This window comes from Falco peregrinus, chromosome 14 (genome assembly GCF_023634155.1).
Source record: "Falco peregrinus isolate bFalPer1 chromosome 14, bFalPer1.pri, whole genome shotgun sequence".
NCBI classification, from domain to species: Eukaryota; Metazoa; Chordata; class Aves; order Falconiformes; family Falconidae; genus Falco; species Falco peregrinus.
This window is the reverse complement of record NC_073734.1, coordinates 6266250-6278887: the sequence shown is the minus strand read 5'-3', so window position 1 is coordinate 6278887 and position 12638 is coordinate 6266250. Positions and strand designations below refer to the sequence as shown.

The 12638-nt window shown below is 48.7% G+C and overlaps 1 protein-coding gene across 2 annotated transcripts in view; it reads left to right on the top strand.

Moving 5' to 3' along the window:
• Positions 1-12638, top strand: part of CRISPLD2 (cysteine rich secretory protein LCCL domain containing 2) — a 35769-nt gene that overhangs the window by 8894 nt on the left and 14237 nt on the right. For both annotated transcript variants that reach the window (XM_027779400.2, XM_005232182.4), the window contains 6 exons: positions 5075-5193; positions 7224-7356; positions 7479-7594; positions 9493-9593; positions 11187-11336; positions 12161-12221. In XM_027779400.2, the coding sequence (XP_027635201.1) occupies positions 5075-5193; positions 7224-7356; positions 7479-7594; positions 9493-9593; positions 11187-11336; positions 12161-12221 (680 nt within the window). The remainder of the gene's footprint in view (positions 1-5074; positions 5194-7223; positions 7357-7478; positions 7595-9492; positions 9594-11186; positions 11337-12160; positions 12222-12638) is intronic.

The following is a 12638-nucleotide window of genomic DNA, read 5'->3' as shown; positions in this document are numbered from 1 at the left end:
ATTTTCCCTGGTGTTTAACCCACGTTCTCCCTGTGAAAGCTTTCAGACCATTGCGACTGGTGTTTTGGGACAGCACAGTCTGCTCAGGGAAACTTCTGATGGTCCATGGGTTGCCATCAGCTACCACCCAACTGATCAGCTACCACCATCTGCCCTTTTGTCATACACTGGTCACCAGAGATTACTAACGTGAGCCAAGCATCCATGATGCTGCTGGGAATCCACTCAGGACCTTAGAGAAACAGGGCTCGAGGAATGTGGCTCCATCTGCAAAGAATTTCAGTCCCTGGAAGTAGCTGGAAAGACTTTGGGAGTTCATGGGTGGATGGGTCAGTGCTATTGGCTTTTTGTAGTTCAGGAAACCAAAATAAAAGTTTGGTCAGTGTATTCTCCCACTTCAGAGGGAGAACTTAAAAGTGTCCGTATGAAATATGCCTTTATCATCAACAATTCAGATGAATAGTTTTTTTCACCTGATGCCAGTGACCCCATTTTGAGCTATTTTTGACATGCCATCAAAATACTGCGGGGCCACAAAATGATGTAGGCAAATAATTTTTTTGTGTGTGCCTTTCCCCAGTGTGCAAATATAGTTACAACCAAAACTGGTCTGACTTCAGCTTGCACTCCTGCTGACAGATCAAGCGATTAATGATTTGTTAAGACCACGTTTAAAAGGGTAAAAGCAAAGTATGCTTAAATGTAATACAAAATTGTTTGCCGGCTGTGCTGAAACGAGAGCTACGAATGGAAAATCCTGCCTTTTGTGACCGTAGGGAAAAGGAAAAGAGAAGGGAGGGCAGAGGACAGTAAGGAGGGACAGCTGTCCATCAGCTGGTCCCCGTGAGTGTTCCCACCACTGGTCTTTTATCCCACCTCTGCCAGACACTGCGTGCCTTTCTAAGGACCCGTGCTTTCTGTCCCTCGCAGCGGGCTCCTGTGTCACCCTGCGGGCAAGGCACTGCCGGAGGAGAGGTGACCTGGTTCATCGCCAGACAGTAAACACAAAGCACGGGAAAGCCAAATGTGTGTTGGTTGGCTTTGAGGATCGGAGAGGGCTGCCGCGGCGGGCTGCCCGCTGGCCGGCTGCTGTTGACGCTTGCAGCGTGGTTACACTGTTCTATTTGCCTTTGCTCAGCGCCCTTTTCTAGTGGTTTTTATGGGCAATTGAGGGTAAATGAAAGCCTTATATGCCGTGAAGAAAGAAGCTGAGTATAAGATGGTGCTACTTGGAAGGGCTATAATCAGCCTTTCATGTATTCGTGTTTACCCAATACTACTTGGAAATGCTGTGTATGCGCTGAACGTGAATTTGACTTTAATCCTTTGTTCTGCATAGGACGCTTCTCATTTGGACTCTGTTAAGAGGATGGTCTGTCTTTAGTACGTAGATAAACTTCTCTCTTTTCCTTTGGTGCTGCTGTGGGGCATCACAGGCGATGTGCAGTGCTGGTCCAGGGATCAGTAGGTAAACTTGTTCTTGCCCATCAGCTTCCAAACGCTGCCTCGTGAAAGTCCCTTCTCCCAGCTCCATATCTGACGTATTTAAGAGATCTAAAGTGGCAAAGGGACCTAATGTATTTCAGGAAAGGGATGTATCTTTCTGTTACAGTGTGAACTTTAGTTAGTGGAGGCTGTTAATAAGCAAGCAATAACACAGTGGGTCCCATGACTTATCTTGAGATCAAAAGAATTATTCACATATGGAATAAAGGTAATGTGGAGTGAGTAAATGAGGAAAGAAACAGTTTTGCTATGGGGTTTGTATAAATGAAAGCTAGGACAGGTATTCAGTGTTAATGGGAAATGAGTGAGCAGTGTACATCTTCCTGATGAAGCTGGTCGCATCCAGAATTCCCTCAGCCCCTCTGACAGCTTTCTGATCAACACTTCCACAGCGGGTTTGGGCTCTTTAACAGCAGGCAATGCATGGGCACCAAGACCAAACCAAAGTCCTCGTTAATAAGCCTAGAGTAAAAAGGACGTAATAGTTCCTAGGACATCTTGACCTTTTAAGACAGCTTAGCCAGATGGCTTTCAGCAGTGATGAAAGGCAGAAATCTTTCCTCTTGCGGAGGCCTCAAGGACAGCTGGATAAGGCAAAATTGTTCTTGGTACAGATTGCTGGAAGGAAAATAGTTTGTTTTCATGTATAAGGTATGCATCCTTCCTCTAAACTGTAGCGTAGTGACTTTCCTCGTCAGGGTGGGACGGTATTTCTGTGTGGGTTAGCAAAGTGTATCCAAGTTTCTGCCAGGACTTGTCAGTCCTGGACTGTCCTGCCACTGCTAAAAGCAATTGCCAGTATTGCAAAAAGCCTGAGCTGGGGAGAAAAATGTGTGAGAAACCTGATCACTGCAATTCAGGTGTCTGGGGTTAGGTTTACAAACTAGTTAGGCTGAGAAAGCAGACTCGTTGTGGTATATATTCTTACTAAATATCAACCTACAAACTGTAGTATAGTGTATGTTTGCCATGCGTGTGTTTTACATACAGTGTATATTGTACTTTGAAAGGCAGTTTGGAAATTTGGCAGAAAGGAAATTCAGGGGAGTAAAAAAGAGTCCCTGTGCTAAATCACTTGGAATCACTCACACCCAAAGGCTTCTCGATCCCTGCTTGAGAAGGGATCTGAGCACAGGCACACACGGCCCCTCTGCCTTCAGCAGCCTTCCTAGATACTGCTACGAACATTGGCATAAAGGATTCCTGCAAGCATAGCTGGGAAAGTCTGAAATCGCATAATTTTTTTTAATATGTTTATTGCTCTGAAATAATTCCAGCCTCCTGACCGCATTCACGTCTGAGAAGCAAGAGGTGAATAACTGCTGTAATTTAAATGGGATGGCTTTGTAATCTGCCGCCTGCAGAAACGAGCTGCTCTACTCCCCAAGCACAAAGCCATGCAAAGATGTAGCTTGTTCCCAATTACCTGTTGAGCATCTCTTGTCAGAGTTCATTTCTTTTATCCATAGGCATCAAAGGAAGATGTAACGCATACATTCGCATCGATTTCCATTTAATGGCCTATTGCTTATAATGTCTCTGCATTAAATTAGGAGATTTGGAACATCTCCGCCTCTGAGGCTGCAGGGAATAATGCTCTGCTAGGAAGTCTGAAGTACTAGCAGTGCTTGGGAGAGTTTCTGCGGCTTATGTGTTGGATGGGAAGGCAGATTGTGGCTGCTCATTGCCTAGTGCAGCAAGTGGGAGACCACAAAAAGACTATTGCGATTGTGCCTAGACATACAGCTGCCTGAGCAGAGGTTTGGAAACATGTGTGCGGTGGGACAGATCCCATACACCTTCAAGGAGCTGGAGGGCTGAGATGGAAAATGGTTTATTCCCTCTGTCGGAGCTGTGTCCGCACGGGGTTTTGCAGGCTGACATGGGTTTGCTTGGCCGCTGCTCAGTTCAGAGCCAAGCTGATGAGTTCAGAGCAGCGCTGGGATGTTGTTGGAAGCTGGGTTGCTGAGCATGCTTAATGATAAGCTGTTCTCAGAGATCTGGGCTCTTAGCTCAGTTAGATGAGCTCATGTTTGCCTTACAAAGATAGTGTAGACACACCAAGTTCCAGGAGACGCTGTGTTTTCCTGTTGCCTTAGCCAGGGACATGCGGTCCATCCCCATCCCGGTTATAACTGCCCGAGACTGTGTTCAGATACTTACTCAGAATGAGCACTTGCTGTTTTCTAAATGTGTTTGAGAGCCTAAATGCCCTCCAGTCCTCCAGACAGGTTCTGACAGGTCCGATGTTTGAGCTCAGAAGTTGCTTTCCTTCTGGAGAAGACGGGACTTGGAAAGACCAGCTGGTTGTGATGGTAAATGTTGAAAAAGACCGTAATCTTGTGCTGGCACGTGAATGGGCTGGAGACACATTGCAAGACCTCTGTTCTCTTTGGTTTTGTTTGTAGGAATGTGCAGTAATATTTTAATCCCAACAAATTAGCCTCTAAGGACTTTCTGAACAGGCCAGCCGTCAGTAATTACACAAGGAATTCGGGGCACTGTCTACTGGGTCCAGCAAGTCTGGCCTTCAAACCAAATACGCTCCTGGGCAGTGGAGCCAGCGAAGCCTGCTTTCCTGTTAGTCTACGTACCCTGCTTGAGCTCTCGTTTGGCGGTGCTCAGTGAGGAGTGTTCTCACACCACCACCCTTCCCTCGGGGGGAACCTCAACAGGAGCTGTCACTTCTAACCTGATGCCTGTTTCAGCAAGAGTGGCGTTAACTTGACAGCTCTGGGGCTTTGCCACCTCTGTTAAACTTGACTGGATCCACTGGGGGACTCGGCAGTTATTCTGGAAGGAGAAGGGGAGATGGGACAAGGAGACATACCCACACACCTCTTGGTTAAGTGGTTGGGCCAAAAGATCTTCAGCTGCGTTGGTGGTGGAATGCAGGAACACATCCAGTGTTGGAATTCCGGTTGATGGGAAAGCCTGGAAATGTCCTGATAGTATGGACAACAGATGGACAATCATGCTGAACTACATCAGAGCACTGTCTGCATGTTAGAATTCTTGCAGAGCTCAGGAATAGGTGATCAAGAGGAACTGCTAAGATCTCCATCCCTGATGTTTTAGCGGGTTGGGGTTTTGGAGGTTTTGGGTGGTGTTGTTTTTTTGTGGTTGGTTGGTTGGTTTGGTTTGGGTTTGGTTTTTGGTTTTGGGGTTTTTTGGGGGTGTTATTTTTTTGTTGTCGTTGTTGTTTTTAACTGATTAGACAAACACGAGCCAAGAATATTTTGTTTTAGGGTGGATAGTCTTGAGGTTCTTGAGGTCTTCCCAGGTGTGTTTTCTGCTGACCTATGCAAAGCACCTCCTAATAAGCATGGCATGAAGCAGGAGAAATAACAGACCCTTTAGTGCCCTGCATTTCCATGGCAGGGGGTTGTCTCGAGAAACTTGCTCTTAGGTTAGGGCACCTTATTGAAATGTCCTGGCTTCCACAATGACAGGCCAGGGTGAGTTGTAATTTAGTCTTTCTCCACTAGCTGCTGTTGGTTGGGTCTCTTGATGTAATATGCCTGAGATGACAAATTGACCTGTTCTTTTCTCTCCCCGCACCCTGAAGACCTGGGATGATGAGCTGGAGAGATCAGCCCAAGCTTGGGCTCAGCAGTGTATCTGGGACCATGGGCCTAGTGTCCTCATCAGGTCAATTGGACAGAACTTGGCGGTTCACTGGGGCAGGTAAGAGTCGGGGTGCTACAAGCTCACTGCAAAAAGCAATTTATGGATGCTTCTGGAGAGCCAGTTGCAAGGTTGTGCTTTGTTGATACTTAGCAGAGCACTGGGGAGACGGGAGAAAAGCTGAGGCTCATTAATTGCCGTTGCTTTGGTGAAACGGTTAGAGCAGCAACGTCTGCAGCCACCTTCAGCTCCCCGTTCCCAGCAAAGCCACGCTGGTGTGCGTAACTCCATTTATCTGTATCCTTGAGTAACGCAGCTGTGATGTGCTTAAGGTCACTCTTACTCTTAAAGAACAGCTACAGAAGTCATCACCCTTGCTCCTAAATCTGCTGTTTCAAGGGGGAGTTCTGGCACCATGCTGAGAGCTGGCTGAAAGCTGAAGTTTCTCAGAAACAATGTTTGGATTCAGCTGCTGGTTCGGAACTTAAATATCTCTTGCTGAATTTCCCATAAATACTTATCCAGCTCCTAATTTCCCTTTACTGAAAACACTGCAGATTTATATTTTCTTTTTTTTTGACTTCCTGGGGAAGGGTTTTACCCTAGATTTGTGAACCCAGCTAGGAAAGCTGTTGTTAAGACTTCCAGATGGATTTGCCTCTCTGTCTCATGGTGAAATTTGTTAAGCCCCTATCCTTGAGCCTGTTACAGGTTAAGTCTGCTTTACGCAGCAAACATTTTGTACGTGCTCAGGAGCCCTAATGGGTGGAAATGCAGTTATGTTTGCTGTAAATCAGGTAGGACTTGGTCGAAAGCGATGGAAATTTGCTGGTGTGAAATTAGCCCAATATAAAAATTGGGCCTGTTTTTGTTGGCAGAATTAAATAATGATTGGAAAGTACGGTGGTTAATACATTGGAAACAAAGTCAAAAGATCATGCTGTTCTTGGCTCTCCTACAAACGTTCGAGATGGCCGTGGATTACTGATGGAGGTAGATCCAATCTTGCTCCCTTTGCAGTCGCTGAAGGGAAAAAGAAAGCAGATATATCTCAGCTTTTTCAGGAACGGGCCATAACTTGATTGCCTCAATTTCCTCTCCTGTAAAATAGGATTCGGAAAGTATTCACTTAATGACATCATGAGATTAATGTTTTTAAAATACTTCTAATGAATGATTTTTAATGAAGAGCTGGCTGAAAGAACAAACTCCAGTTGGTAATGATATCACCCGTGTTTCTGGCCGCTTGCTTCGTGTGAGCTGTTGAAAGCAATAAAAAGCAGTGGGCTCGAAGCGCTGCTCTGCTTTGACACACACTTTGCAGATTACTCCCTTTGCTGGCTGTGTACGTAGCACGCAAAATGCGTACGAGTTTCTATCGGTAGTTTTAGCGTCACTGGTGCTCCTGCAGACGGCCCGAGTGGCGTCAGTGCTGCCGCGGGCTGCAGCAGCTGGTGCAGAGCTTGCACCAAGCGCCCGCAGCCTGCGCGGGGGCTCGCTGCGGGGGGGCACTGCTGCAATGGAAGGTGGGGTGCGTGTGCACCAGCTCCAGGCGTGATGTGGGGGTGCAAAAGCCCACTCGCTTTCAACGGTCTTACAGTATGAACTGCTAGCGGACTTCCAGATTTAGCTAATTGCCCGGTGGTGAAATAGGTGCACGATGGCTTTCGGTTTAAGGTGTTTGGCAAACCTTAACTTCTGTTTACTTCCAAAATACAACTTTCTGCCCAACTAGAAGTTTTTTGTAGTTCTGTGGAAAAAGTCAAGAGGACATTTCAGGTCAGCGGCACTTGAAGAACATGTCAAACCTATAAATAATACCGAGTCAGAGCGGGCTGTGAATCTTAGGGAAAAACAATCATCTTTAATATTTTCAATGAGATTTCTTTGCTGCCCATTAGACCATGTTACTGGGGTCTTTAAGCAACGCCTTCTCAATGAATGGAACTTGCCTTAAGAAACTGTTACATAAAAATTAGCAAAACTTGCGTTAAAAAAATCTGAGCTTACAACAATGGCAGGAGGCTACAGATACTGTTTGCAAACTTCTACCAGAGCTTTGTGATTTTAAACTTTCTTTGCTCCTTCAGGTATCGGTCTCCAGCTTTCCATGTCCAGTCTTGGTATGATGAGGTTAAAGATTACACATACCCATATCCTCACGAGTGCAACCCCTGGTGCCCAGACAAATGTACTGGCTCTATGTGCACGCATTACACCCAGGTAAGGGAGACGAAAGGCCCTTGTACCTGCACCCCCCGCACCCCCCGTGTCCCCGCTGTCACTGCAGTGCGTGCCCGCAGCGCAGTACTTTGCCGATTTTAATAACTGCGTCGCACTTGCAGATAGTCTGGGCCACGACGAACAAGATCGGCTGCGCCGTGAACGTCTGCAAGCAGATGAACGTCTGGGGAGAGATCTGGGAGAACGCCGTCTACCTGGTCTGCAACTACTCGCCAAAGTAAGGCAGATAAGCTGGGCTCGCTCCAGCTTTCCTGCAACTGGCAGGTTGCTCCGCTAGCCCGGGATCTGGGGAAGTGATTTCAGGCAGTCTAGACTGGTGGTTGTGGCTTGAAATTTTCGCTTTAGACGGCAGCACAGAGCTGGTTCAAGACTTCTGAGCATTGCCTGGAAAACCGAACGAGGGGCTGGGGCCAGGCTGGAGCTTTGATGTTCCTGCCATGGGAAGGAGGAGCGGGAGATGGCCAGGATGGAGCTGGCTGGGCTGCTGGCGAGGGTGGGAGGGGGTGGATGGGGGTGAATAACGCTCCGGCAGCAGCAGCAGCCTCTCCACCGGCCAGGTAAGCTGCCGTGCCGTGATGCATTTGCGGTCCCCTCCCTGCAAAAGCTGCTGGTTTAAGCACACTGCTGCTTCGTGCAAAGCCAGCCCTGCGGCAGCCGCTGGTGGGAGAGAGCCAAGGAGCTGCGAGGAGATAAATCCCAGACCTGATGAGCTCCCTGTGGCTTAAAAAAGACAAGTGAAATTACTGCATCGGTCAAGATTTAGCTGGCTCAATGGTTTGATTAAATTTCAAAAGGAAAATCCATCTTTCTTGGCTACTACATCTAGGAGGAGCTTTCTACCTGACAATGGACAATTAATATTTTTGCTTTAATGGCTAATAGGGGAAACATTCCTGCTCCAAGTCCTTGGCAATTTAAAATGTAAAACCAAAACAAAACAGGGAAAGCACTGTATGTGAGTGGCCTGGAGAGCATCTGACTGCTGGAGATCCCCGGGCAGAATGATGCAGGGGAAAGCAGCCGTGCGGGTGTAGAGCTGGCAGTGCCACCCCGGCAGAGCGCTGGGGGGGGCTGCCTAAGCCCCTCTCCCCATGCTGGACACCGAGCACATTCTGCTTGTGGTTTGGTGGTATTTAACAACCTGCTCCTCGGAAGGAATCACCATCTCCCGTGGAGCTCCTGCAGCCGGCTGGGCTGCTTGCATGTCGTCCATTCAGGCTGCTGGATGGAAAAATAGTCTATTCCTGCAGTTTCTGCTTAATCTTTTCTCGCTGGCGTCAGCGCGCACTGTCCTCAGCTGGCCTTGTAGGTGGAGACAGCTGACAGAGCAACACCCCCAGGGTTTGGGCCACGGGCTGAGCTCCGGCTCCTCCAGCCTTCGCAGCCCCTCAAGCAGCACGGAGTGCCAGAAGGGGCTGTTTTTCTGGGTAGTTTCTTGAGGAAAATGCAGCAATCCATTGGTTTACTCCTGTTTACCTAAGATCGCAGTATATCTATTGGAGTCTAATGTAAAAGTGATTGTTGCATGCTGTTCATTTAGGTAAACCCCTAAAAAATCTCATCTTGGAGGCAAAACAGGGAGGAACTTTTCTCTTACAAGGCTCTCCTGGGCTGGTTGTTCAGTCTTTGCTTGGTTGCTCTGGGCCAGGGTGATGTTTCTGCAGCCTCGGAGGCAAAACTGGGGACGCGAGGGTGGCCAGGCTGGGTGAGGAGGGAATGCGGGGTGCTGCTCTGGTTCCCAGATGATCTGGCACGAGGGTCCATGTATTTCTGGTGGTTTTCCTGTTTGGAAAAGGTTCCAGATGGAAAACGAGGCTGCTTTTAAATGGTAAAAGCTGCGCTGCAGCCTGTCCCAATGCAGCTGCCGGGGGGTGTTGCACAAGATGGTGGGAGCCTGGTGGCTCTGAGAGGTGAAGGCAAGCGGGAAGCTGGCGCTGAGCTACTGCTGGGGTCGGGGATGGAAAGAGCCGGGACAGGCTGCCTTTCCCCATCTACAGCCCAGGGCGAGCGCAGCAGAGACACCCGTTCTCCCCGTTGCTTTAGTGCCGGGCGGTGCCGGGGGCTTGGATGGGTGTGTGGGTGTGTGACGGGTGCGCCTGGCTCCTGTGCTTGCAGGGGCAACTGGATCGGAGAAGCCCCGTACAAGACCGGCCGCCCCTGCTCCGAGTGCCCGCCGAGCTACGGAGGAGGCTGCCAGAACAACCTCTGCTATAAAGGTGCGTGCTGGGGGGCTCAGGGGGCACCCTCCGGGGCTGGGGAAAAGGCTGGAGCAAACTTATGCCTGGAAACTTTTGATTAGAAGCAGCCGCAGCTTTATGCACCTTTTAATCAGCGTTCCTTAATATTTCGACATCGTGACACGCGGTAAATCGGTGGCCGCTGCTGGATCCGAAAGGCGCTGAACTGCTTAAAACGCGGAGCTTGGATTGGGTGCGTTTTCTGCAGTGAAAATGAGAGCGAGGGCTCGGATGGGGGAAGCTGCTCCGAGCTTACGTGGGTTTGGCTCGGGAGCTCCGGCGGGATTTTGAGTGCTGGCAGGCTGCAGGCAGGAGCGATCCCGTCCTCGAGGGGTTTGTTTGGGAAGGGAATGTTCTCCGGCGCTTACCAGCGGCGACGTGGGTGGGCAGAGCTTGGCCGCCTGCCCCGCTCCTTCGGGGGCCAGGGATGGAGCGTTTCCCTCTCTCCCCACCTTGGTTTTCATGGCTGCGAAATGAACACAGCAATTTGTGTCTCTTGGAGGACAGGAGGGGATCATGGACGGTTTTTCCTGACCTGTGGAGTTTTCTCAGAATAGAGGTCAATGGAGTGAAAAATCTGGTGAATGCTGAAAGGGCCGGTGAAGCAGCGCTATCCCCCCGGCGCGCAGCGTTTTCTGGGGTCATGCACTGAAGGTGTTTTCCTTCTCCCATGTGTTCTGCTTCACGGAGAGCTGGGTTCTCAGAAGCAGGCAGGTTCCCTGGAGACTTGCCCAAAGCAGAGGCTTGCTTTGCCGCAGAATTGCTTTTATCATTTTTAGCCTGCGGGGTCTGGGGGGAGGACCCCAGGGCGCCTGTGGGCTGCGGCGGGGAGAGGGGAAGGGATGCCCCGGTGGCACAGCAAGAGGGAGAAAGCCCTCTTGGAGCCACCATCCATCACCCCTTTGCTTGCATCGTTCCTTGTGGCCGAGGATGAGAGCGGTGCAGGGGTTTTGGGTAGGGCTGGACAAGCGGAATGAGTTTTGCCAGCACCGTTTCCCAAATCCCTTTGCTCAGCTGCAAGAGCAGGCGGCAGCTTGTTCTCCGGCGGAGGTAAAGCCGGGGGTAATCCCACCGCCGGTGGTGAAGCCAGGATCGGGCTGTAGCGGGACCTGAGCTTCGGTGCAGGCTTGGCCGAAGCCCTGCTCGTGGGGTGGGTTGGGGAAGCAAACCCGGGCGGGAGGAGAAAAGGTTTCAGCCACCTTCACAAATACTGGAGTCCTCTCTGCGTGCCCTCCAGCAGATCTGTGTTTTCCTCCAGAAAGACCTGTATGGGAAACAAGAAAAAATATCAACGCTTCCTTGCACTCATCAGTGGGGATCATTTCAAACCTTTGGTGTACGATGCTATACGTGCCACTTTGTGTGCAGGGGAGCGGGAGAGGGGCAGTCTCCCCTCCCAGCACCTGCCCTGGCGATAGCCCTGTGCTACATTTAATGGCCATTTTTGAGCTTCCAACTATTTAAAAGCAAATCCTTGTCAAACTAAATCACCTCTCTCAAAATATGAACCACTCCAAGTTCCCCGTCAGTGCGAACACACTGTAATTATTTTTAATCCCCACTTCTAACAAGGTTACCGTTATGAAGATCCCATCATCACTGAGACGGATGAGACCAATGAAGTGGAGATTTCACAGGTCGCGGAGCAAAAACCGGTGCAGTTCTACCCTCCAGAAAGCAAGCCCAGCAAAGCTGTGAAAACCATCCTAGACTCCTACATGAGTAAGACAGCTCCTTTCTTTCTCAGGTCCTATAAGTTTTAAAGTACATCCATGGGAAAAGGTGTGGAAAGCGCTGAGGAGGCTCAGGAAAAAAGTAACTGGGGGGACGTTTGAGGGGAGGGGGAGGTCATCTGGGCAAAAATTCACTTAATTATAGCAGAAGCAGGGAGCGAAGCTTTCAAAAGCCACTTCTGCCTTCTGCACGTCAGACTGCAATAGTTATTTGACCTTTTAAACCATCTCAAAGAAGTATCAATGAATCAAAGGTCCCCCATCAGCAATCAATGTATTTCCCATTTAAAATACTCAGCCCTCAACAGTTACCCTCTTGGCAGCTTTTGTGGGGGTTTTAGTTCATTTCCTTTTTATTTCATGCTTGGGAAGATTTCTGAAGTTATTTGTGGAGCTGGAAGTACTTCCTCCGTTTTCTAACTGCTGCTAATTAAAAGAGACTTACTGTGACAACAAGGCGAGGCAAGCCAACGCATCCTTTTCAACTTTATCTACCAGCATCTTGAGAGTCTGTAATTAAATGGAGAATGAGAGCTCTGGCTGCAGACCTCAGGCTGTAAATCAAAGCCTTCAGCTGTCAGATCTTTCTTCCTTGCTAATATTTCCAAAGACACCTGTCGCAGGTGAAGGGCTAAAGAGGCACAAACTGCTCCAGGCTGGGCTGGGCTGGGCTCTGATAAAATTTTAATCTTGCTGCACCAAAGACCTCCAGGAAAGATGCATGGTGGTTGCACATCTCCATAGCCCGAAAGCAGACTGTGGCAGTCTCTTTCCTTTTACAACTATTGATTTATTTTATTGTTTTCTCCCCAGCACAAGTCATTACCTGTGAAACCAAGATGAGAGACAAATGCAGAGGCTCAACATGCAACAGGTAGCATTTTACTGATACTTCTTGGAGCTCTGCAGGAAAAAGTGGCCTAAAAATGATGCACTACTTACATAGTATAGCCTCTCTCATATTTGCATTTTTTGTGACTACCTAGACAGGTCTCTCTTTTTTGTTTGTGTTTTTTTTTTTTTTTTTTAAAAAAAAAAAAAACAACAAAAAAACCAGCCTTAATTTCTCTTAATACAAAGTCTTCAGCCAAGCCTAGAAATAAGGTGACTCAGTTTATTTCATTCAGCCATGATGACCCACAGTTTCAGGGGTCCAAAATAATTTAATACATTTTGGCAGAGTAATTTTTGAGCCCTTTTTAAGCACTCCGCCACTGGCCAAGCCAGACCAATAATTCATGGCTTGTCCCCTCCCAGCCAGTCAAGAACTTCTGGTTAAGGTTTCTGCAAA